Source organism: Paralichthys olivaceus, chromosome 18, assembly GCF_024713975.1.
Source record: "Paralichthys olivaceus isolate ysfri-2021 chromosome 18, ASM2471397v2, whole genome shotgun sequence".
NCBI classification, from domain to species: domain Eukaryota; kingdom Metazoa; phylum Chordata; class Actinopteri; order Pleuronectiformes; family Paralichthyidae; genus Paralichthys; species Paralichthys olivaceus.
Window position 1 is genome coordinate 11,129,242 of NC_091110.1, and position 24,406 is coordinate 11,153,647.

General features: G+C 41.5%; 3 protein-coding genes and 3 long non-coding RNA genes across 6 annotated transcripts; 3 read left to right on the forward strand and 3 right to left on the reverse strand.

Annotated features, from left to right (window-relative positions):
• The first annotated feature begins 3,754 nt into the window (after nt 1-3,754).
• prdm12b (PR domain containing 12b) lies at nt 3,755-8,405 on the forward strand. The gene is made up of 5 exons (XM_020081789.2): nt 3,755-4,981; nt 6,445-6,635; nt 6,789-6,944; nt 7,151-7,265; nt 7,392-8,405. The coding sequence occupies exons 1-5, from the start codon at nt 4,756-4,758 to the stop codon at nt 7,847-7,849; spliced, it is 1,146 nt and encodes a 381-aa protein (XP_019937348.1). The 5' UTR covers nt 3,755-4,755; the 3' UTR covers nt 7,850-8,405.
• Nucleotides 6,721-7,469, reverse strand: LOC109626113 (uncharacterized). The gene is made up of 3 exons (XR_002202501.2): nt 7,340-7,469; nt 7,129-7,246; nt 6,721-7,042 (listed from the first exon to the last, which is right to left on the reverse strand). It is a non-coding gene; the product is annotated as an uncharacterized lncRNA (long non-coding RNA).
• A 181-nt stretch (nt 8,406-8,586) lies between the features above and the next one.
• On the reverse strand, nt 8,587-10,371 carry LOC138405379 (uncharacterized). Its single transcript, XR_011239111.1, has 3 exons — nt 10,249-10,371; nt 9,998-10,115; nt 8,587-8,689 (listed from the first exon to the last, which is right to left on the reverse strand). It is a non-coding gene; the product is annotated as an uncharacterized lncRNA (long non-coding RNA).
• On the forward strand, nt 10,107-11,361 carry LOC138405378 (eukaryotic translation initiation factor 4 gamma 1-like). Its single transcript, XM_069513517.1, has 2 exons — nt 10,107-10,574; nt 10,767-11,361. Exons 1-2 carry the CDS (start codon nt 10,128-10,130, stop codon nt 11,253-11,255), a joined length of 936 nt encoding a protein of 311 aa, XP_069369618.1. The 5' UTR covers nt 10,107-10,127; the 3' UTR covers nt 11,256-11,361.
• A 1,209-nt stretch (nt 11,362-12,570) lies between these two features.
• LOC109626285 (uncharacterized) lies at nt 12,571-13,563 on the reverse strand. Its single transcript, XR_002202527.2, has 3 exons — nt 13,346-13,563; nt 12,937-13,026; nt 12,571-12,851 (listed from the first exon to the last, which is right to left on the reverse strand). It is a non-coding gene; the product is annotated as an uncharacterized lncRNA (long non-coding RNA).
• An 810-nt stretch (nt 13,564-14,373) lies between these two features.
• Nucleotides 14,374-22,312, forward strand: fbxw5 (F-box and WD repeat domain containing 5). Its single transcript, XM_020082070.2, has 10 exons — nt 14,374-14,506; nt 15,747-15,942; nt 16,070-16,227; nt 16,735-16,918; nt 17,345-17,493; nt 17,769-18,101; nt 18,195-18,375; nt 18,491-18,638; nt 19,082-19,294; nt 19,614-22,312. The coding sequence occupies exons 2-10, from the start codon at nt 15,756-15,758 to the stop codon at nt 19,894-19,896; spliced, it is 1,836 nt and encodes a 611-aa protein (XP_019937629.1). The 5' UTR covers nt 14,374-14,506; nt 15,747-15,755; the 3' UTR covers nt 19,897-22,312.
• Nucleotides 22,313-24,406: the final 2,094 nt, after the last annotated feature.

The following is a 24,406-nucleotide window of genomic DNA, read 5'->3' on the forward strand; positions in this document are numbered from 1 at the left end:
AATATTTACGTGATTTTAATGTCTTCCTGGCTCAGTATCTGCAGATTTCCCAAATTTCCAATGCATAATTTGTCCCTGTCCAACCTCTTCCATGTGTCCGTCCCCTCACTGTCCCGCAGCATTTCATCTCTGAGCCTCCTGTCCAGTGAAATGTTCCTCTGCACCCCCCCCTGAGCTCTTCCAGCTTTTGTCCCTGCACATCTTTGCGCTCAGCGGGGAAGCTCCTGCCACAGTGGACCCTGAGCTGCCACATACGGGTCTCTGCATTGAGGCCGTGCAGCTGTTTCCAAATCCAGCCCTTGATTTTGATCCTCTTCCCTTTAAAACGCACCGTCCCCGTGGACACTTCTGACCTGGTGGTCCATCATGGCTGTCTAATAATTTAGTTGTTCCAGGATCATTCCCGCACTGAGGTCGAGAGGTGCAGTTATTATTAATATCGGCCTGTCGTAGACACTGTTCTCCTGCGGGGGTTGTTTTCATGCTGCTGCATATGAAGCCTCGTCTTTACCAACAGTCAGAGGAGGATGTAGTTCAGTTTGGGACAAAACAACTTGATTACAACAATCAAATACAATAGTATCACAATCTATGACTTGAAAAATAACCAAATTATCTTGTACAAATACTCATTTAATCATCAGCTCTTTTTTAGTATTTTGTGTATACAAAAAAATATACATTCTTTTAATGGTTATATTGTAGAATCTGTTGTTGTTTTTACTCAAATACTGTTCAAATAGGTATTTGCACTGTCTGCTACTTTATGTGTCCTCATGAGGAAAATATACTTTTTACTTCGTTAGGTTGATTCTATTCTGCTAATTGCTGCATTGCAGATGAAGCTTTAACTCACACAATATGATCAACATTGTTCAATTTTATTTAAAGCACCTTGAGCTGTTTTATGCAATGAAAAGTGCTCTATAAAGTTTATTAATATTGATTAGGCCTATTATTAAAATACCCAATTTACTTAAAGACAAATATTGAAATAGTCATTCAGCATCATTAGTACTTTTATCTTACTACACTTCTTAGCTCTGTAATAGTACTGTTCTTTTACTGCAGTAGAAATATTAAGTGCAGGATTTAAAATAATTTTTAAATTATTTTACTTGGACTCTTTCACTGCATTGTTGCTCCCCTGGTTTTCTCATTGAGTTGTATTGATCTGTGTGATTGTTCGTGCATGTTCACAATAATTAGTCCACAATGTTTGTGTAGTTTTTAACTTTCAACCGTGAAGAAAACTCTCACAAGCAGAAACACAGCATCCAGTCATTTGTTATACTTCACATACTGGAAGTGTCAAATTTAAAATGGAGAGAAACCACAAAATAAAAGAAACAAACACAAGATAATAATACTGATGATTGCCTGAGGCTAAAGTCCGTAAGCTGTGGTGAACTAGTGGGTTTTCATGAGTTTCCTGACCCATTTCACAGTAATATGAATGACATCAGATCATAAGTGATGCATTAATCTGTGAGCATCATTTTACTGTTTGGGCAGATTATATATTACTTAAAATAACTACATTAAATACTGCTGCGTATAGTTTAAGTTGATTATTTGAATCTGCTGTCACTAAAGCTGACAGATAAATATTTCACCAATACAATAAAGTACAAGTATATAAAGCATCTTAAAATGGAGTTACAAGAACCTGCATGCATATCTATTGTACTTCAGTGAATGCACTGAATTCCACCTATGAAGAAGAAAATACAACTGATCTAATGAATATAGTGTTTTTTTGTAATTATACAGTATCAGGTGATAATGTTTAAATTATTGCCTCAGATGTAAATCCGAATTTCCCTTGCTGTGTAAATTGAGGTGCGTACACACACTCATCAAGCAGGTGTCCTGTCTCCTCCTAACCAGAGGAGTTGGGGGGGATAAAAGCAGTTTTAGGGGGAGACGAGGAGGGAGTGCACCCTCTCACCTTTGCTACAGATAAGCTGATCCTCAGTATCCTCCACACTGTGGCAGATACCTTAATCTGTTTTTAATGACCCTGCGGAGCTTCCCCAGAGACTCTGCACTCACTCTCCTCCCTCCTCTCCCCCAGCTGGCTGCAGAAGTGTGTCTCTGTGTGTGTGTGTGTGTGTGTGTGTGTGTGTACTGGTTTTTGTAAGGACCTCTTCCAGCATAAACACTGTCCTGCTTGTGAGACCAAAGTCTGGTCCGAGGAGTAAAAACAAATATCTGAGCTACTGGTTGAGGTTCGTGTTAGACATGAATGAGAGGTAAAGTTTTGGTTAGGCTGCTTTTTTTAAAACCTTTTATTTCAACTTTCAACATCTTGATTTTATTGTTTTTACTTTTAACCATTTTAACATATCTTTTTTTTAACACTTCATTTTATATTTGAACCCTTTCTTTATATTTTGTGAACATTTCCTTTTTGTTTTAAACCTTTTCTTTTTTATTTGTCTAACCTTTTTATCTTCACTTACCTAAATTGTCATTTTTTACTGCAACATCTTTTTTTTTTTAGCACATTTGTATTTTAGCAGCACAAGTCACCTTGTAATTCTTACTTTTGTGTCATGGAGCAGAACATATGCAAGAAAAACTGAAAATCCCAGCAACTGAAAATGTAAAAATGTGAATCCCTCATCTTTAAATTTGGTCACTAAATGTTTCTTATTATTCTAACTCCAGAGTGTTTCCCTGCAGGCCATCAGCAGGTTCCTCTGCTGAGGGGCGTCCTCTCTGCTATTTACCCACAAACAGCCCCTGCTCTTTGATAGCTCTCCCAGCAGCTCTCTTTGAAATGAAACAATTACCGCACTCTTTGTGCAATAATTGTCAATCATCCACATGAAAATTGATAAGCTTTAAATGGACAGCAGAAGGGTTTAAATTGGTTTACAATGGAGCGGCTAAGCGGGGCTGGATTTGCCTGCGCTGACACGGCCGCGGCTTTACACGGCTCCCGCATAAAGCCACAGGTTAACGCATAAATAAGCAAATCAAATCCATGCGTTACCGCAATTCAATTCATTTAATTCCTCTTTAATAAAGAAGCGGCCCCGCCCCGCTGTCCCCGCGCCTTTTACCTCGGATTTGTGCGCTGAATGCTATAAATGTAAATCAATCTAGATGAGAAAGGATCCCATTGAAAAGAGCAGAGAAAATTTCATCTGGGAAACAGGAGGTGCGGGGTGGGGTGGGGGGGCAAAACGTAGGAGGGGCCCGCTCATAAAAAGCAGCTGTTTTTCACAGTAATCTTTTTTCGTGCCCTGTCACTCACCTTGCCTTTTCACTATCTCTGCAGCTCAGAGCAACAAAAAAAACAATGATAATCAAAAAAGATCAGCGATTGTATTTAGGTGCCAAATCTTCTTTCTCATTTCACTGCCACAGTCCATGTTCGTCCAGAGGGATGGAGAGAAAGAGGGCGCACAACTTTTCCCATTTCTTCCTCCTCCTCCTCCTCCTTCTCGGACAATCCTCCTTGTAGTTGGTGCGGTGAAAGGAGGAGAGTGCATGGATGTCAAATTGCCCTCAAAACACCATGGAAGATTGATTTGCGGCACCGTTTCAGGGCCCTGACATTACTTGGAGAGGGAGCTGAATAGGAAACCTGCGAGCCGGGGATGGAATAAAGATGTCCTCTCTGCTGGAAAAGAAGGAAAACTGCCCATTTTAGCCCCCCGGTCCATCAAGAGGAAAAAACAGTGGCTGCGGAGAAGAAAGGGGCCCCCGTATATACTCATCTAAACGTTGTCACAATACAGGGGAGGGGGCCCCGCGAACAACCATGAATATTAAACCGCTTATACCTCAACAAAAAGTGAACCAGCACGTCAAAGCAGCTTTGCATTTTTGTGCCGGGGAACAATGATGTGGAGAAAAAAACACGTCGAGCTTGTTTCCATTCTTGTTGTTCCCGCGCTTGCTCCACACACACACACACACACACACACACGCATGCACAAATGCACGCACAAAAATTAATATCACCACCGCATGAATAAGGAGTGCCATGAGAAAAAAATAGGCGAGCAGCTCCCAGACTCAATGACCCACTTCTGCGTGGACATCATCTCTTCAAACGTTCTCAGCTTATTATTATTATTATTATTGTCTTATTATTTCATATTTGTGTCCACATCCCGTTTATTGTGCACATTTATTAACAGAATAACGCTCATTCGTATTTATCCTGACCGAACATCGCAGTTTATTCTTGTTTTACGCAGTAATCTATGTTTTTATCACAATCTTCGTAATTTTGCAAGGGGTTAGTAGTTTTTTATTCTGCAGGATTTCGATTTTTATAAAGATTCAAAAGTATATGTGTGGATTTTTATTTTAACTGCTCGGATGCATTTGCAGCTTTGCGCAAATTTGCCTTAAATAAAGTCTCGGGCCCCCTCCCTCTGTGTGTGTGTGTGTGTGTGTGTGTGTGTGTGTGTGTGTGTGTGTGCGCAGCAGGCAGGTCCACACACTCACACACACACGGCGAGGGGTGTGTCATTAATAAGTAATTAGACAGGGGTCACTCAGCCACTTATATAAAGAGACCCTCACAGCCAGACAAGGCACTTTTACGCACAGCCTCTCCAGAGCAGGAGGACGCACTGATAGGAGCAGCTCTGTGGGTTCACTCCTCTTTTTTTTAAATCCAAACCCCCTTCTTCTTTTTCATCGCTCTACTTGTTGCTGCACCGCTTGTTTTTCTTTCTTTCCTTCTCTCCATCGTTTCTTTTTTCCCCCTCCTCGTTTGTTTCCTGCACCATGGGCTCCGTGCTGCCCGCCGACGCCCTGGCTCTCAAGTCTGGATTTAAGTGTCCGAGCCGTGCGCTGTCGGACGTGATCACCTCGGACATCCTGCACAGTTTCCTGTACGGCAGGTGGAGGAACGTGCTGGGCGAACACCTGGCGGAGGAGCGGCACAGCGGCACCGGTGGCTGCCCCAAGACCGCGTTCACCGCCGAGGTGCTGGCGCAGTCCTTCGCTGGAGGTAAGGATGAGCTCACCTGCTGATTTTTGTTTTAGATGTAGAGTGTTTCATGTTATTCTGGTTCTTGTTTGGAAGGTATTTTATTTAAATGATGGTTTATGAGGGTTCATTTTATGTTTTTATCCAAACAGGCTTATTTTGTTGTGCGTAAAGGTTACTAGAAGGCATAGGCTTAAAAAAAAAGCAAATATACATCAATACATCTCGACTACATACTTTTTAAAGAATGCGCTGATTTTGGATAATTTCCTGTTTCACTTAAATCCATCAGGATATTTTTCTTTTCCCATTTTTTTCCCAATTTGTCCCCAACGATTCCACCTCACGCAATGTGGATCAATTCCACCACCCTGTCAAAGAAACCAACTCTCCCAAATACGCAGCCTGTCTTCACAAACTAAATCCTCCTCTCTTGTTGCTGTTTTGCACATTTTCCCTCATTTTTCCGCTTTTCTTTCGACCCATTTAACGCATTGACCCCCTCGCAGCTCCGGGACCCGGCGCTCAGAGGCTTGTTAGGCGTGTAACTGCCGCCGATTGAAAGACGCAGGGCATTAAATTCATTTGGTTAACTTTGTGCTTGACCTGGGAAAGTTTCCACTTAAACCTCGAGGGGGAGAAAAAGTTCCCTTTCTTTGAGATGTCCCGGGTTTTTTTCTCTCTCTTATCCCGCATTCATCAATCTCCGGACAGTCTCTTTTCCTCTCTTGGCAGCTATGGGGCTCCGGAGCTTTTCTCCTTTCTCTCCCCTTAAAAGATTTGCTGTTCCTCGCATAATGCACCGTGAAGGCTAAATCTAATGCTATTCATTGCATGTCAACCATTTAATCGCCTTTCCATTTTTTTGTTGCAGAAATTCCTTCGTCTTTTTAACAAGTCCTCGTCTCATTCAGCGCAAATTTATTGCTACAAAGTTCTTAAAAGGATAATGAATTTGGAATTAGCCGTTTCTTTTCCAGTAAACTTTAATGAATATCACATCTGAAGCATGACAAATTGCTGGACCCTGGGCATTAGAGGACCATTTAACCCCCATTCACAACAGCTTTTTTTCGCAGCCTCACATAAAAAAAAAAATCTTTGATTTTGACATTAAAGAATCGCACGATCTTTTTTTTTCTTTTTCTTTTTTCCATCCTTTCTGATGCGGATGAAAATGCTTTCCAAGGGGGTTTCTGTGCGCAACAAAAACTTTCAATTCAGCCAGATAATCGAATTAAACGGAGGATAAGGTGTAGCTTAATATTTCGTGACCAAAATAAGATCCAGTCCATTTGCTGCTTTCAGGATCTTTTCCAGCAAATCCTGTTTCATGAGAAGCTCTGACCACAGACTACGCTCCCTGCTCCATCGACATTATTCTACATTTATGTTGTGTTTTTCCTTTTGCACATTTAAAACAATCGATGTAGTTTAATTCCTGTGTATGTTGTATGCTCACGTTTCTTCCTTTTTCTTTGCAGAGGTGCAGAAGCTGTCCAGTCTGGTGCTGCCCAGCGAGGTGATCATTGCGCAGAGCTCCATCCCTGGAGAAGGTCTGGGCATCTTCTCAAAGACCTGGATCAAGGCCGGGACAGAGATGGGTCCTTTCACTGGGAGAGTCCTGTCCCCTGAACACGTGGACCTGCTCAAGAACAACAACCTCATGTGGGAGGTGAGCTGCGACTCCACATTTATAAACAGCTTGTGGGGAAATAAGACCTGGGATGTGATGCAACTGATAAGATGACAGCCACAAATGATCGTTAGAGATGTTTATTTTATCGTGTGTTTTTGATATTAATCTTTGTTTCACTTGTGTGCTCAGGTGTTCAATGAAGATGGCACCGTGCGTTATTTCATCGATGCCAGTCAGGAGGATCAGCGCAGCTGGATGACCTACATCAAGTGCGCCAGGAACGAGCAGGAGCAAAATCTGGAGGTGGTGCAGATCGGCAGCAGCATCTTCTACAAGGCTGTGGAGGTGAGAACAACTTCACACCAACAGCAGTGATGCTCCACTGTGGCTGAGCAAGGATTTTATTTGAGGCCTGGCAAGGATGTCCTTTAGAAAAGCGCCACCTGCTGATGAGAAAAGAGAATTGCGTGTGTTCGTCATGCAATTTGAAGTCAATAGTCACGTTGCATTTTGATTAACTGAGCTTTACCCTCTTCCCTTCCTCCTCTCAGACCATCCCTCCAGACCAGGAGCTTCTCGTCTGGTATGGAAACACACACAACACATTCCTGGGAATCCCTGGAGTTCCTGGAATAGATGAAGAGCACCTGAAGAAAAGCAGGAATGGTGAGTAACTTTTACGCATCAATGCAGGGATAATTAAAAAAAGAGTTTAGATCTCTCTGTGCAGCAGCATCCACCTGAGACAAACTGCGGCCTTTAAATAACCTCCCTCCTTGTTTCCTCTCGCAGATGACTCCCACTCCTGTGAGGGCCCTTCCTCATGCTCTCCCTCTTCTTCCTCCTCCTCCTCCTCCTCCTCTTCCTCCTCCTCTGCGAGTCGCATGCGCTGCGTCATCTGCCACCGCGGCTTCAACTCCCGCAGCAACCTGCGCTCTCACATGCGCATCCACACTCTGGACAAGCCCTTCGTGTGCCGCTTCTGCAACCGCCGCTTCAGCCAGTCGTCCACGCTGCGCAACCACGTCCGACTGCACACCGGCGAGCGGCCCTACAAGTGCCACGTGTGCCAGAGCGCGTACTCGCAGCTGGCGGGCCTCAGGGCGCACCAGAAGAGCGCACGGCACAAGCCGGTGGTGTCCAGCGTCGACGTGCCCTCGCGCGTGTCCCCTCCACCCCCACAGATGACGGGCATTCCCCACCAGCACCAGATGCCCCTGGTGCACCACATCCCCACCATGGTGCTATGATGACACCGGCACAGAGGGACAGTCGCTCAGAACAACGTTGCACTTTAGAATAGAGCTGTTGTGGAGAAGAGGAGGGGGCTCCTGATGAGACAGGTCTTTATTAAGGAAATAAATGAGTTCATGTGAAAGTAAAACATCACACAAAGACATTTTAACTTCATTTGGTTTGTTATTCCAGCAGAAAGATGTTTTAACTGAAATGTACTGAAGAAACACCACTGTCCAGATTGTATTAATAATTATCAGTGTCTAATCTTATGGAAATGTGTCAAATATCAAATGAGAGATGAGATATTTTCTACAATTTTACATCATGTTTCTGATCCTCACCAGCTCAGGTGAACAGTTCCTTCAGTCAGAGGTTTGTACAGTTTCCACCTCGTCCTCATCGCTCCACACTGAAAACTCAACATTTGTCACTTTAACCCTGTACAGACTTTGGAGAACGCTGTTATTGTAAAATTGTATTGTATTGTATGCCACTGTACATGTGAATGTAAATACACCTGTGCTTTTTTCTATTCTAAATAAAGGATATGACGTGATCTAACACAAAGTGTGATTTGGATTTGTGATGTCTAATCGCTGGAATGTGTGGTTCTGAAAAACTGCTGCATCCAGTAACTATGAAGAAAGAGAAGCAAACAACACATTTCTGATAACAGACGGATATTCATACATTTTCTTATAGTGCAGTTCCAAGTTGACTTAATCTGATCATCTTGTCCTCGTCATTTGTCTTGACAGCTAAAGAGAAGATTTCTTTAAGAAGATATAAAACATTTGAATTTACTCACTTTAACGGCTTGTTTTTGTTTCCTCATCAGTCCTGTGTCCACTCTGAGAAGTGAAATCCAGAAATGAAGTTATTTTCATACTTTTACTCTATATATAAAACTTCCATCCACTTTATAAATGATCTGTTTTGTTATGCACCATAGCTGTGAAGAAGTTTGTTCATAGACGATGCAAAAATTCAGAGAACATTTTTCTATTGCTGAGAAACAATTGTGAAGATGTGGAGAATCATTTAGGAGTTCTTGTTGTGTATTTGTTATCTCAGAGTGTTAGAATGTTTTGATGATTCTTCCACGAGCGAACGATAAATCTGAATAATAATTCCATCCATTTTCCTTTCCCATTTAGTGTCTCAGTGGAGACCCAGTATCAAATCAACATCGTTTGTATTCACAAATCACAATTTGCCTCATACAGTTTAACAATCTGTACAAGGAGCAACATTCTCTGCTCTGACACTTAACTATGGTGTGGGGGAAAACTTCCAAATAAAAACCTCTTTTAAACAGGAGGGGGAAAACTTCAGGGAGAGTCAGAAGACAGGGATCCCTCTCCCAGGGCGGACAGATCAAGTGTTACATATAGGGTTGTGGTGTGTTTGTGTATGTTTTAATGATGGATGGGCCAGAGACAACCAATCAGTTTTAAAGTAGCACTATATTTAATTTTTGCAGTAGTTTTAAGTAGGGGTGGGTATGGCGAGGAGGTTGGTTATCTATTAATAGAAAGGTCGGTGGTTCGATCCCTGTGTGACCTTAGGCAAGACCCCAAGCCCCAAATTGCTGTGCGAGTGACATACACATGTGTGTGAATGATGATCTGTAATGTAAAACACTTGTGCAATTCATTAATATATGTTAAAACTTAAATAACAAGAATCCCAGCATTTTGAAAATATTGTGATCCTATCTAGATTATGTGTAAACAAATGATGCTCTTTACTAATGAATTAATATATATTCAATATAATTATGTTAGATATATTTGTATTCCTTATATTTTGTATAGTTCCATATGTTCTTATATTTTTTACAGTATGTATATGTTTGTGTGTAAACAAAGTCCCCCCCCCCCCCCCCCCACACACACACACACAGTGAATTTAATATATATCTACTTTCAACTTCTTGTGCATTTTTTAAATGTAAGCTTTTTCTGCATTTTTTAATTCTTGGTTGTTTCTATGATGCATGTCACTGCATCACAGAAACATGCATCTCACCATAGCAACCCCCCTCCCTCCCTGCATTCTCTAGTTTAGATTCAAGGAAAACAGTTGATACACACATTGAGTGTGATTGCATTTGCTCTTCATCACATTTCAGAAACCAGGGTACCAAGGAGCATTACCTTCTGTACAGACGGTTTAGAAGTGTGTGACAGACACTCAGTCCTCAACTTGTTTTCTTCTGATTACTTGGTTGGTTGAACTTGGATTACTTCTTTCATTGGAAGACAACTAAGATTTCTTTGGATCAACATGATGCCAAAACAAAAGCAAAACATGTTAGTTCTTGTGGAGGGAGAGAAGAGAAACGTCTTCCAGAGGCAAAGTGACAGGGAGGCAGGTGTGTTCTCCTCAAGGAAGCCAAGAAACAAACCTGATTGGAGGGGCGACAACAAACCACGGCCTCAATCCAAGCCTGTTGTCTCTCTCAACACTGCCTCCTATAAGAGGACAGAGAAGACAGAGGATGAAGCTCCAGCTGCCTCTGAAGAACCTGTGAGCAAGGAGGAGCAGGTCAAGCCCAAGGAGTCCATCAGCTGTGTCACTGAAAACTTTCAAGCCTTCGTGACTCAGCTCAGGGACACGATGATGGACACTGAGGAGAGCCTGCAGGAAATGGTTGAGCTCATTTTTGAGAGGGCCATGCAGCGTCCCAACTCTGCTGGACTCTTTGCCGAGCTGTGCCAACTCCTCTCAAAAGTAAGTTATGCATCTATGACTGGAAGCTTCTTTTATCCTTTTTCTAGTTGAGCAGCTTATCTTTTTTGCAGGTTATAAAATTAATTTAATCAAATGATGAGTTCATTTTGAGTTGAGGATAAAAATCACTATGTTTATGAGTATGTGAGTTGCATTTGTGTTAATGTTTCCTTCTGGTTTTCTTCTCTTCAGGTCAACGTCCCATCAGACAGCGTCTCCTTCAGGTCTCTGCTTGTCAAACACTGCCAGGCCGAGTACAGGAAGAGCTTTGTAATGGAGGACATTTCTCAAAAGGGGTCTTTTCTGGACCCAGTCAGGGACGTGAGGGTGCTTGATCGGCTGAGAGAAGAGCGAAACAACGCCAGCCCCTCCCCTCGCTCCCTCAATACCATCAGATTTCTTGGGGAGCTGTTCAAATCCAAGGTTCTGGGTGAGAAAGTGATGCACAGCTGCATCAAGAGGCTGCTGCAGAACGGAGATGGGCCGTCTCTTGAGAGCCTCTGTGAGCTCCTCCATCTCATCCAGCAGGACCTGGAGGTGGTCACGTCCAGGAAGGTGATGGACTCCTACTGTCACCAGCTGGAGTTCATTGCACAGGAAGGGAAGAGGTCACGAAGGCTCTCCCTTTTGTTGAAGGACACAGTGGACGCAAGGAAGAGAGCCGGCTCCACTCGCCACTAACCCCCCACCCCACCCCTACTCCTACTAAACCCCCCACCCCACCCCTACTCCTACTAAACCCCCCACCCCACCCCTACTCCTACTAAACCCCCCACCCCAACCCTACTCCTACTAAACCCCCCACCCCAACCCTACTCCCACTAACCCCCCACCCCAACCCTACTCCCACTAACATCCCCCCCAACCCTACTCCCACTAACCCCCTACCCCAACCCTACTCCCACTAACCCCCCACCCCACCCCTACTCCCACTAACATCCCCCCCAACCCTACTCCCACTAACCCCCTACCCCAACCCTACTCCCACTAACACCCCACCCCAACCCTACTCCCACTAACCCCCCACCCCACCCCTACTCCTACTAAACCCCCACCCCAACCCTACTCCCACTAACCCCCCACCCCACCCCTACTCCTACTAAACCCCCACCCCTCCCCTACTCCCACTAGCCCCCGTACCTGAACTACCTATTTAAAGTTTCACTGTTTAGTTTTTCTGTGTTTTATTTTATGCCGTGAATATTGAAATTCACAATGGCAGTAAATTTTACTAAAAAAAGGAGGCAAGGTTCGAAAGAAAGACTCAGCATATTTGGCGTCAGTGACAAACGGGTGTAGGCTGATGAGGTCGATGAGTATTTTTCCATACTGGAGCTCAACAAATGATGATTTATTTTTGATGAAAAAAACTAAAAGAAGTAATCATCTAGTTCTGACTGAGTAATCATCTAATATTGTAATTTTTGTATTTTATAATGGATGTCTATCTGAGGCTTCTGTACAATGTACACTGGGTGATATCACACCCTGAGAAATGTCAGTACTCAGATAGAGATTGTTCCTATGTTGGCAACTAATGAATAAAATGTTCAAATTTCATTTGGGGGTTTTTGTGTCCTCCATGCAGCTGCTCCCACATTTCAAGTGAAACATATGTGGGAAATATCACTTTACATTTACATTTTTCCCAATAACCAAAGAAAAGCACAGAGCACTGGAGACTCTGACTAAAATACTTGTCCTGAACTGTTTTAGATCAAATCAGGAGAATTCAGTTAAAAAAACTATTTGATGTCACATTTGATCTCCTTACAGATTCCACTGGTTGTGTAAGACTAGTTCTACTTCAAGCTGTGAGCATATTCACCTTTGGAGAGTGATATTTATGAAGCAACAGCATGGTGTTATTTGACAAGGAAAGATAAAATGCAGCTTTATCTATCTATCTATAGTTACACGTTTCTTCCACATGATGGAGCCAGATACTCTCCTGGAGAGTGTACAGTCACTGATAAAGAGATGAACTCAGAAGCCATTTATTTAATTCATTGGTTTATTATATTGCATTAGTAAGTTAGTAGTTGGTGTTGCACTTGTCAGTTCTCAGATTTTATCTGGCTTCCCAACAGGGAGTTTTCAGACAAGTCATCATTAAAACAACTGCACAGCAACATATACACACATGCTTCATGATAAGAAACTTCACTGATAAATGACCGGGCATAGAAACGAGAGCATCTCCTCAGTCCACCCTGCAGGATTTTTAAACTGGTGGTGGTGCTTTATCACATCTGGAGACTGTCCACACATTCTGCCCTGCACAGTGAGGAACATAAAGACAGTTACACCAACAGAACTACAACAATCCTTATTTGTATCATCTGACACAATGAGTGATCACCTTTACACCGTGACAGTCATCCTGCTGCTACCCTGCGCGGTATTAAGGAGCCACAGCATGAAGCTATCCAGCTGGCCATTTTACGCAGTGCTGTAGAGAAACAGAGTAAAACAGGAAGAATTATTATTCTATCTGTATCATCTGCCACATTGTCAGCAAGTCTTACCTGCTGAGAAAATGCAGAAGCAGGTAACATGATCCTGCCCCTATCAGGTTTAACACACTCTGTTTTACACACTAAGGTATTTTCATGTTGTAAAACTTGATTAAAATCTGTTAGAGAATGAAGCTGCACCTGAGAAAATATATGTCACAGTTCCCTGGTCCTTAAAACCCGTTTGCTACTAATCTGCCTGTTTAAAAACTCACTATAATTTTGTCTCATCCCCAAAAAAGTTGGAATACTTACGATACAGTATTCGTCACAGCATCCCTCCACTTTAATTTCTCTCTTCATACATGCGTCTTGCAGAGCAGCTCTGTTGTTCCTGTGCAGTCAGTGTTGTCATGAGTGACCACCCACACAACAATGATAATGACACAGCGTTTTATACTAACAGAGCCTCTGAGGCTCAAACGAATGACGCTCACTGTTGGAGGTATCATGTTACTGCATGGACACAGGTGTTGTTCAGTAATATTTTCCAGTGATTACATCATGGTCACAAAAACAAGGAACAAAATTATGCTAAGATGTTATTTCTGACACTAAATGTGATCACAACAACATTGATAAGGGATCTTTGTTATTCAATGCAGACAACATAAATTTAAATAAAAGTTTGTTTTTGGAATATAATATTTAATATCTAATTGGAGACATTATTACATTTTATAATTTCTTTAAATTTTTCAATCTTCATAATCTGCAGCCCTCAACAATATAAATGCTTTAAAGTTGAAATGAGATTGTGACAAATAAAGAAAATAAAAGTATTTTAGTGTATTGTGGTCTTCTGTCCCCAAATTATTACAAACATGTTTAGGGTTACCATCATTATTAAGATTGGTGAGTGCTTAATATTAATAAATAAAAGAAAGAAAAACACAGTAAATCTGTCCATGCTTTTCTCCTCAGATGTATGATGTTAGATGTGTTTTAATCTGTTTTGTGGTACACTTGAAATAAAACATTGCTGGCATTGCTGACAGTATTTTACTAATACTGTTAGTATTATAGTATTTATCACTATTATTACAATTACAGTATTTATCTTATTAATACTCCTGTTTGTTTTTATTACTTCACTTCTAATTTGTTTGCTGTTGGAGCTTTTGAATAATGAGGGTTTGAACATTAAAAGACCTTTGTCCCAGTGATGATGTTGAATAAATATTAAACAGATACCTTGTTGCTCTTGAGATGATTTTCTGACGATAAACATATTTCATTAAACTCCGGATGGATTGAGTTGGTCTTTCTCTTGCTGCATCGATGCTCCTGTTATCTGCTGATAGAGTCTGGCTGGCTCCACACAACACCGGGGGGGGTTGTTGTCATTTCTGTGCTGCTAGCTCTTAGCGCTAGCTAGCTGTTTGATTTCAACCTCTGCCTAATTCGACCCAGCAGGTGAGTCTCAGGTCATGTCAGTAACTTTGCACTGAACTTAAGTGGTTAACTAATGGCGTCATGGCGCTGATGTATCAAACCAACCGTGAGTCGGTGAAATGAAGTCGTAGGACGGAGAGAAAAGTTGAAAACAAATCCAGGCTAACAGCTAGCTTAACGTTAGCTGGATAGGTGTCCGTGGCTAGCTTAGCAGTAAACCAAGTGGTTTACAACAAACACCCGCTGGTTATCAGGGGACGGGGTTGTTAATGTTTCACGGGTCAGCACCGAGGCTCTGGCTTCTCTCTGTTAAAATGTGTTACGAACTTTCACGCTCAGCGACTAAAATGTCCATGTTTGGTCATCTGCACACGGAGGTTTGATTCAGCGGAGATCGGAGGGAATGTGCGGAGCCACGAGACCCCTGGTTATTTTTATAGAGTGATCGCCACATGAAGTGATGAATGTGACACGATTGTTTGATGCCACGCTAACGTGGCTCTGCCCCAGGATCTACGCACAATGAGAAACACGTTGTACAGGATTTAAGTTGAGTGTCAGGGATCTGACACGTCGCTGGTATTTTTGGGACGCACAGCTCAGTGCTGCCTGTAACTTCAGCAGTGTGAACTATCAGCTGTCAGACACAGATCACAGAGGATTGACCTCAGGCTCCTGATGTTTGCACAGAAAGATTTAACTTTCTGACTGATGTCATGCTCTCTTCATTTTATATCTGTTAGTCTGGGCTGGAGGTAATGGCCAATAATCATATGAAAATAATTTTTTTTATATCAGTCACATTATTATTTCTGTGAAGTTTAAAGGCTTATTTTTAGTAAAACATTTCATAAAGCAATGTGTGAATGTGTTCTTCTTCCTCACCATGCTGACACACCGTGTAAGTAATATATTGATAAATATTGCATTTTTGTTGCGTTGCTAGTGATGAAACCTATATAACAATTATTATTTATATTGTTTTATTGCCCAGCCCTAGTTAATATGCTCTTAGTGTGCAGTTTATTAGGTTCACCTAGTTAAAGCTTAATGTTGGTCATACTGCTCAGGTGTTATTTGAGTTTTTTTTTTAGAAAGGTGTTGATTCAATATGATCATTTTGGAAGCTGCAGTTTGTGGTGCTGTTGTATTGCATCATACAGAAAACAGTTGTCATCAAGAATGGTTTGATTAACAGAAACATCTCTTTGCAGACACAATATTAATAATGTGTGTGTGTGTGTGTGTGTGTGTTGCATAGGATGTTATTATGGAGTGTGGCCTAGTTCTGCCTGACAGCCTCGTGTTGGAGATCTTCCTGCGTCTGTCCTATGATGCTGTGCTGAGTGCTGGTCTGACCTGCAGACAGTGGCTGGCTGTCTCTAGAGATGAGTTCTTGTGGAGGGACTTGTTCTACAGCTACTACCGCATCCCCCACCATGTGCCCCGACACCCAGGTGAATATTAATAACCACGTGTTTCAAATGGGATTTATATGAAAAATGATTTATTACAAAATACACTTTTTATACAAATGTTTAGAGCGGGTGAAGTTTTAAATAATTTATAATCTCTCATTTGCAGCGGCGGTGTCATGGTACAGGGAGTTCAAGCGTCTATTTGACTGTATCCCCTGTGTGGAGGTTCAGACACTGAGAGAGCACAGCGACCAAGTCCTCCACTTAGCGTTCTCTCACAGGGGTCATCGATTCTCATCCTGCTCCAAAGACTGCACTGTTAAGGTAGGGATTCAATTATTGAATGATTTAACGTTCATACCGGATCTTATTTACCTTCTTTCTGCCAGCGTGACGAGTGATTGTTTTCATTATTTGGTTACTTACTTAAATGTCGGACTTCTTTCTGGTTCAGTGAGAGTCCTTCTCGACATTATACAATTCGAAAATTAAGGTACAACAGATCAATGTTATAAAATAAAAAAGATTTCAATACACAACCACTTAAAGTGCTGCTGTAAAACTGTAAAGAACTCAGTGTTTCAGTTAAAGGTCCTTTATGCTTTGATAATTATCTTTCTATCATACTTTTAAATGTTGAAACTTGCTGGTGCTTGCCTGTATTGAGAAAGCAACTCGACTACATCAAACTGGAGACATGCAGGGAACACTATACTACTAAACTGTTCAGCTTTCATGTTGTTTCCTTATTGTGTTACTGGCCCCGGCTCTCTTCTTCCTAATTATCCTCTCCCTTATTTCCAAACGTCTCTTCTTCCTTCTCATGAGCAGCTGTGGGACACGGAGCGACCAGATGGCAACCTCTCATTGGTGCACAGCTCCAGCATGCGGCAGTTTAACTGGGGCTACACTCAGTTCTCCCAGTTCAATGCTGACGACAGCCTGCTGCTCGTGTCTGGGGTTTACCTGGGCCCACACCACTCCTCTTCTGGGGAAATCGCCGTCATCAGTCTGGGTACGAGTCAAAAGGGGAAATTACTCTGCTGTCGTCTTATTCTGAAGAAGTCTCTTGAAGACAAATTAATGTTCACTTTTCACATTAATATTATGAAGTTTTCTCGAACAAAGTCCTCATTATGTTTCATAACCTTTGAGAGTAGATCAAGTAATAACGGCCATATGATATGTTTGATTCTAGGATAAAGAGCAGTGTATACCAGACATCTTTCACTTCGTTTGCTGAAAACAAAGATTGTCTAAATATGTTGATTCCCAGCTTTATGAAACACTCTCAGCCTGATTAAAGTTTACAGACAACTGAAATGATAATTGTCATATAAAACTGTCGACTGGCCAAAAATCAAGCTCTGTTTTATTGCAGCTATGTTTTAAATTACTTGTCACTATCTCGCTCTCACTTTCCTTCTTTGTGCCATCACAGAAAATTACACACTGTTGTCTCGGGTAAGGAACAAGCCGTACGATGTGTTCGGCTGCTGGCTGAATGAGACCCACCTGATCTCTGGAAACTTGCACTGGATCGGCAACATGACCTCATGCTCTGTGCTGTGGCTCAATAAAGCTTTCCAGGTGAGGGAAAATATAGCTTGTGTTTGTCAGGTATTTAAAAACCTTTCAACTGCATGTCCTCTTTGCTTTCATGCATTCATCATTGCTATAAAACACTTTATTACTTTTCAAATGTAAATTGTATAATCAGGTTAAATTAGAAAATTTGCTTTTGCTTTGTATTAAACCAATTCCATAAATTTTTTGGAAACTTGCAGGTGCCATTGTGTTTAACTGTGTGAAAACTCTCCCTCAAAGTCTTTCTCTGCTTCTCAAACTTTTATTTTCTGCGACAGGATATCGAATCAGAGAATGTCAACGTGGTCAAGCGCCTTTTTAAGATCCAGAACATTAACGCAAGCACCATCCGCACAGTGATGGTGGCCCACTGCCGTCGTCATGACAACCCGGACTTGGTGCTGGATTATGAGGCCCAGTCTCAGGCTCAGAGGCAGAAAGGGCCACAGCGGAAGCACCAGCCCCTCCTCTTTGACCTGGGAACCTCCGGCAGCGATGAAGACGACGAGGAAGCAGCAGAGGATGAGTGTCAGAGGGAGGCGAGGTGTCAAGGCTTTACCGCTGCCCGTGCCCCTCAGCCAACTATATCAAACATGGAGCACGTTATACAAGTGAGCTGCGTGTAAACAATCTGGAGCATTTTGTTCCATGTTTTTAAAGATAATATTCTTCATTCTGCCACGTGTCTCTCTCGTTTTTGTCAGAGTCGTAAAAAAGTCGGGCCCAGGGACCTGGCGATTGAAACCCACGTGGCTAAGATTATGGGCAAAACCCACACGAAGGCACCCGACTGCAGCCTCAAAGAGCCGCCTGAGTCCGGGGAAGAAGACAAAACCTACTTGCTCTTCACCACCGGAAGCCTTACATACTCCCCTCACCAGATAGGTATTGTTTCCAAGCTGCGAGGAATAAACCAATTCATGACATTAACACAATGCAACACATTTATGAAATGTGTAGATAGAAGTCTCCTCATGTGGCAGTTGATCTTTGTTTCCAGGTATTAAGCGGATCAAGCCCGACCAGATGACAACCTCTGGTCCTGTCCTTGGTAAAGAGCGTAGCTCCGAGGAGTTTTTTGATTCCCTGGACCATGTCATTGATATCCATGGACACATTATTGGAATGGGTCTTTCTCCAGACCACAGGTAAATAAACATAAAGTAATAGATATTGAATGTAGAAATTATTATATTTATATAAAGTAAGTAATTGCACACTTTTCACAGCGAGGCCTTATTATCAAACATCAGAGTTTGACCTCACCAACGCTCTTGTGTCAATGGGAAATATGTTCAACCGAGCCTTTACAGTAGTGTGGCGGTATTAGTATAGTAGTAGTATAATGAATGTCCAGTATCTTCAATGACATATCGCGTCATCCAATTTGAATCTAATAATCTTGAATCTAGTAAGCTTGTCTGCATACATTTGGCCATGTAATGTAGCATCGCATAATATTTTCTAAACCTCAAAAGCTCAAAATAGATTATTAGTACATATCAACAGTATAGTTTATGTCTGAGTGTTACTGCAGCAGATCAGAAATGTCTTTTCAACCCTAACTTGTCTTCATCTCTTCGTTGAGCAGGTACCTTTATGTAAACAGTCGGGCTTGGCCTGCTGGATGTGTTATCTCCGACCCCATGTCTCCGCCTCCCATCGCAGAGGAGATAGACCTGCATGTCATCGATCTAAAGAGCTTGAGGGAGGAGAGAAGAAGTCTGCGCGCTCACCGTGCCTTCACTCCCAACGACGAGTGCTTCTTCATCTTCCTTGATGTTAGCAGGGACTTTGTTGCCAGGTGAGACCGTGTACTTAGTGGTCACGTATGAATAGTGGTGGGAAATCTGTCACCACATTATGGATGCTCATGTCGTCGTAAAAGCTCTTTTGTCTCTTTTTATAATAATCATATAATCTTATATGAGTCACACATGATTTCCTCCTTTTTCTTAAGATTACCCACCTAACACCTATTTTGAAAGGTTTATTGATGATGAATGTAATCTTCTGATTTAGCCCATATAATGACAGATTGAAACACATAACCTGACAGCAGTGTTGAAATGATTTTGTTGTGAAGGCTGTGCTGACCCATCCCTCCACTCTCTTTCCTGTAGTGGAGCTGAGGACAAGCACGGCTACATCTGGGACCGTCACTATAACATCTGCCTGGCACGTCTGGCGCACGACGACGTGGTGAACTCGGTGGCATTCAGCCCCTCCGATCAGGAGCTGCTGCTGTCCGCCAGCGATGACTCTACCATTAAGGTGTGGCGTTCGCCGCGCATGGTCCGCCTAGCGCAGGCCCCTGCGCGGCAACCGAGGCCTCGCAGCCTCCTGTCGTCCTGGTTGAGCCACAAGAACTCCACTTCTAACAGAAGCGTCAATGGGAAACCATGAGTCAGGTTGGAAAACACTTTGAGTGGTAGGGAGCGAGGACAGGAAAGTTAGTCCTGCCTCCTCTGTGGTGGGAATATATATGCACTCCATGTATATGTACAGTGTGGTTACAGTCTGTGGTTTTGCTTGAGCTCACGGTGTCTGGCAGGAGACGTGCTGAAACTCGGTTTTGGACACAAGGGTGCGCTGTTGTGCCAACAAAGGACAGACTGTTGAATTGACATGTGGAGTTAACACCTTACTTGCACAAGACAGACATTCTGTTCCCTGAGAGACAGTTTATTTCTGTTGTATGTGTAACATGCGTCTGAACAGGTCCGACACAGAACTCCTGGACCTGAGGTGTAAATGTGCTGCAGAGACGGCACCTGATGATCAGAGGCAGTAAGTGCTGTACCTGAAAATGTTTTCAGAGTTTCTCCCTTTATTAATGTAATTATATCCAAATGATGTCTTGAGTATGAACCCCCCCCAGTTTTCGATGAATTATAAACCCCTAAAACCAAAAGGGAAAAGATGTTTAGCTGCATGTGCTGCAGCCTGCCTTGGTTTTTAATGACTTCCCTTCCTATTGCCCCAGAAACGGCCAATCCCAATTCTCTTCAACGTAGAATTATTGAGCGACTGATTCTAAAAGAAAAACTGCTGTCGTGAAGCATGACTGTGTGTTTTGGGGCCTATATTATGTAGAAATGTATTTAAACACCTTCATTTATTAGTAGCACAAACTGACACCAATTTGTTTTGAAAAATCTCAGAAATTCATGATTTCAAAATGGGTTAGGCTAAGGGTCGTTTTTTCAAAAACTCAAAGTAGCACTTCTGGTGCTATGTTGTTGACACAAAATTCTGGAGATAAAAATACAACAAAGCCCCCTCCTAGCAATCTCTGGAGTGCCAGCCAAATCTACCCAATATGGGACTAAAGCATTATTGCCTTCATCACTCTTTTGGCACTTCGTAGAATGCTGCTTGCTCCTATCCCACCATCTCAGTCTGATTGGCTAACGGATGTGGTGTTTTTCTTGAGCACACTAATAAATAAGCACTCAGGGGATCTAAGTATCATTTAAGGTAATAAATGGCAACCTTTCATTTGATATTTTAACAATCGGGCTACGAGTGAGACTGACCTGTCTTTTATGCTATATTTATTAATTTAACACTGTATCATCACACTGTAGCTTCACAACACAACACAACTACTGTGCTACTGAACTTTATTTAATTGTTTAAGCTATCTGGATGGGGGGGGGGTGAAGGGGCCTGTTGGTACCTGTTTTTTCTCTTTTATTTATTTACTTATTGTTTGTGCTGTTGTGATGGTTTTCTTTTCAGTGTTTGTGTGTTTTTCATTTTCATTGTGATTTACTAAAAATGGGGGAAAAAAACATGGATCTTGAAATTCTGTATGTTATGTTATACACTACATTGAATAAAGTATAAGGGGAAAACTAAAAAACTCAAAATAGAGTATGAGGTACACAGAAATATGAGCTAAACTAAAATACATTTTTGGTCATTTTAGTTGCACTGTTATCTAATCCCTGTTTTTAAGGTCATCTGTTAAACACTACATTTTAATTAACCACCAAATAACCACCATCCTTTTTAATAGTGTGCACATTAGAACAAGCCATGTTACATTACATATTTATGTGTTTTATGTTCAAGACGTACATCGTGGGAGATAATCATCATATTCACATGGCACGTATTTAATTGTTACATTAACTAACGCAGTTTTTTCGATAGTTGTACATCTGTTTAAAGAACAGATACTTAATTTTATTTTAAATATAACAGATCAATAGATAGAATTTCTTGGATATTTCAACTCAAACTAATGTTGCCCATGACGTAATGTGTGTAATACACCTTAACTGTATCATAGGAACAATCAATACCTTCAAGTACTTATTTAGAAAAACATCATGAATGACAGTGACGTAGAAATACCAGAGGCCTGTTCAACCCAAACATCTTCAAATGTTTACCAGTCATTCCGGGACTACTTGACATAGCTATCATCCTCATCAAGGTACTTTTGTTGATATAAGTTTGTTCTGAGAAAAGCAAAATAAAACTAAAACATGACAAGTGAACCATGAGACTTTGTGCGTCAGCTGCAGTTAAGCTATCAATGCAGGTACTTTACTCGGTAAATTATCATGTTAGTGTGGAGAGTCCCTGCTCTACAAGCTTTTCCTGTAGCTGATTAAAAACTCTTTAAAGTTCACTTTCTATGAAATCTCTTCCTTTATCAGATGAGTCTCGTCACCAGTTGTACAGCAGTGTTTTGGACATGTGTGGTCTTGTTGGTCCCCTTCAACCAATTTAAATACTTTTTCAGTATCCCCATATTTCTGATCATGTTTACTGCCTCTACTCCCCTAAAATAAAAGTCTCAACATGTGTCAGGTTCATTTCCTTTTCATCCCAAATACTTGGGTTGTTGTTCAGTTTTGTTGGTGAAAGTTGTGGACGGTGATACTTGCAAAAACCTTACGTCAGATTTCTTGACAAAAGACATTTGATCTTGTTGACACTCAAAACAGGAGGCAACAAAAGGCACCTTTGAGTCCTGACGCAGACCTGATTCAAACACATAACAATGTGGCTCTGTCACACTGGAACAATGACAAATCCTGTATCCTGCATTTGCAATGTTGCATGAGACAGTCTAATTCCGTGTGTAAACTCCAAACCTACCCAACTCAGCTTACATGTAAAAGTACCCAGTTGCCAAATACAGGCTAAATTGTCACTCCATGAGTACTTCGTAATCATATTAAAGTATTACCAGTACACAGTAGTTGTTACCACATCATAAACATCAGTACTCATATTAATGTATTGCATGAATACACAGTACTTTATTATTACATTAATACTTAAAGTGGTACTGAACTGACAGCTGAATGACAGGCAGGAGAGAGAACATTTTAAACTTGGCAGCTTACAGCTGATTGGCTACAGGAGGGTGTGTCAGGTTGTGATTGGATGAAAATAGAGAATCACACGAAATGTGCATGTGACTTAAAGGTCCAGTGTGTAAGATTTAGGTGAAAGGGATCTATTGGCAGAAATCTTATGTAGAATAATCCTCATCATGTTTTCACAAGTTGAAATTGTATGAATTGTAGTTTTCTTTAACCCATAAAAGGCCCTTTATATTTAAATACTTTATATTTACATCGAGGGGACCCTCTCTACGGAGGCTGCCATGTTTTTTACATTAGTCTAGACTGGACAAACTAAAACCTTTTGAGTTTTAATGACAACTGAAGCTACAGGTTCTTTTTCATGTTTAGAAGGAGAGGGTGAGGTGAGGGGTGTTCAGCTGCAACATGCAACTTCAACACTAGATATCACTAAATTCTACACACTGTACCTTTAAGAGGCAAGTTCCTGACTGAACCTTTGCTCAGTTTCATTTCAATGAAACAGTAAATTAGAATGAAATGAAATTTATTGCGAACAAGTGAAAACTTGTTTTCAAACTCAGCCTTCATTTTGATCCTCAGCTACACACCAGCAATGTTTTGTGACAGCGTCTTGCTCAGTTGTGATGGTATCACTGACAGCATGTGGTCACACAGACAGACACACACTTGCACACAAAAACCTTGTGGGGGAGGGTGCGGTGTTACAATGCAATGCTTTCCTGTAACATACTAAGACTTTATCTTGACTTGGAGCTAAATGTTAACACTGGTATGAAAACACATGCTTGTAGTAACAATTGTGTTATTCTCCATATTGTTTCAGACTGCCTGCTTTATAACGTTTTCTAATTGACACTAAACACACAGAGGATGATGAGAATTAACTTATTGTTGTGATTTCTTTTATGAGTTCTTATTCTATAAAGTTTCAGAAAATAGTAACCGATGCCCACTTCAGTTTCCTGAGCTCAGAGAAGATGTCATCATTTGTTGAATGGACAGTTCAGAATCAGTCTGCTATCACACAAAGCAGAGGATGGCAACATATGTGCAGCTAGAATGAGGAAATATATACAGATGATCATTAATTATTAATTATTGATTATTTTACTGTCGGAGTATATTGAATGAATCAATATAGCTGCAAACCATCAGAAAATTGAAATCAAAATGATAGAAATATTTTACCAAATCTAAATACACTAAAAGTCTTTCTATTTTGATGGAAACGTCTTGCTTTCTATTTTTTTAGACACATTCATTGTTCAGTTATTTAAGCCTCAGGTCTCACACGAGAGAACCATTCTCAACCATTGATTGTGCTAGTTGAGAATCTTGATGACCGCCCTCCCCCGCAGGAAAGAACATTCCACCCGCCCTGGGCTGGCTCGGTATGTTCGATAGTGTCGAGATGACGAGGTGTAACCACTTTCGATATCGTTGAGATCATAGCAGGGAGGATGTGTTTGTGGTTGAAACCATCACTTCAACGGTGACATATAGGTTTTAATCATGAAGGCGAGAATTTGTAAAAAAAAAAAACCCCGCCAAAAAAACCTGTC

What these genes read in the sequence shown, in the direction of transcription:
- prdm12b (XM_020081789.2), top strand. Translation starts at nt 4,756, where the DNA reads ATGGGCTCCGTGCTGCCCGCCGACGCCCTGGCTCTCAAGTCTGGATTT. An exon ending in GGCGCAGTCCTTCGCTGGAG is followed by an intron (nt 4,982 to 6,444) that starts GTAAGGATGAGC and finishes TTTTCTTTGCAG; the next exon opens with AGGTGCAGAAGCTGTCCAGT. An exon ending in ACAACAACCTCATGTGGGAG is followed by an intron (nt 6,636 to 6,788) that starts GTGAGCTGCGAC and finishes TTGTGTGCTCAG; the next exon opens with GTGTTCAATGAAGATGGCAC.
- LOC138405378 (XM_069513517.1), top strand. Translation starts at nt 10,128, where the DNA reads ATGATGCCAAAACAAAAGCAAAACATGTTAGTTCTTGTGGAGGGAGAG. An exon ending in TGTGCCAACTCCTCTCAAAA is followed by an intron (nt 10,575 to 10,766) that starts GTAAGTTATGCA and finishes TCTTCTCTTCAG; the next exon opens with GTCAACGTCCCATCAGACAG.
- fbxw5 (XM_020082070.2), top strand. Translation starts at nt 15,756, where the DNA reads ATGGAGTGTGGCCTAGTTCTGCCTGACAGCCTCGTGTTGGAGATCTTC. An exon ending in ACATGGAGCACGTTATACAA is followed by an intron (nt 18,102 to 18,194) that starts GTGAGCTGCGTG and finishes CGTTTTTGTCAG; the next exon opens with AGTCGTAAAAAAGTCGGGCC. An exon ending in AGCAGGGACTTTGTTGCCAG is followed by an intron (nt 19,295 to 19,613) that starts GTGAGACCGTGT and finishes TCTTTCCTGTAG; the next exon opens with TGGAGCTGAGGACAAGCACG.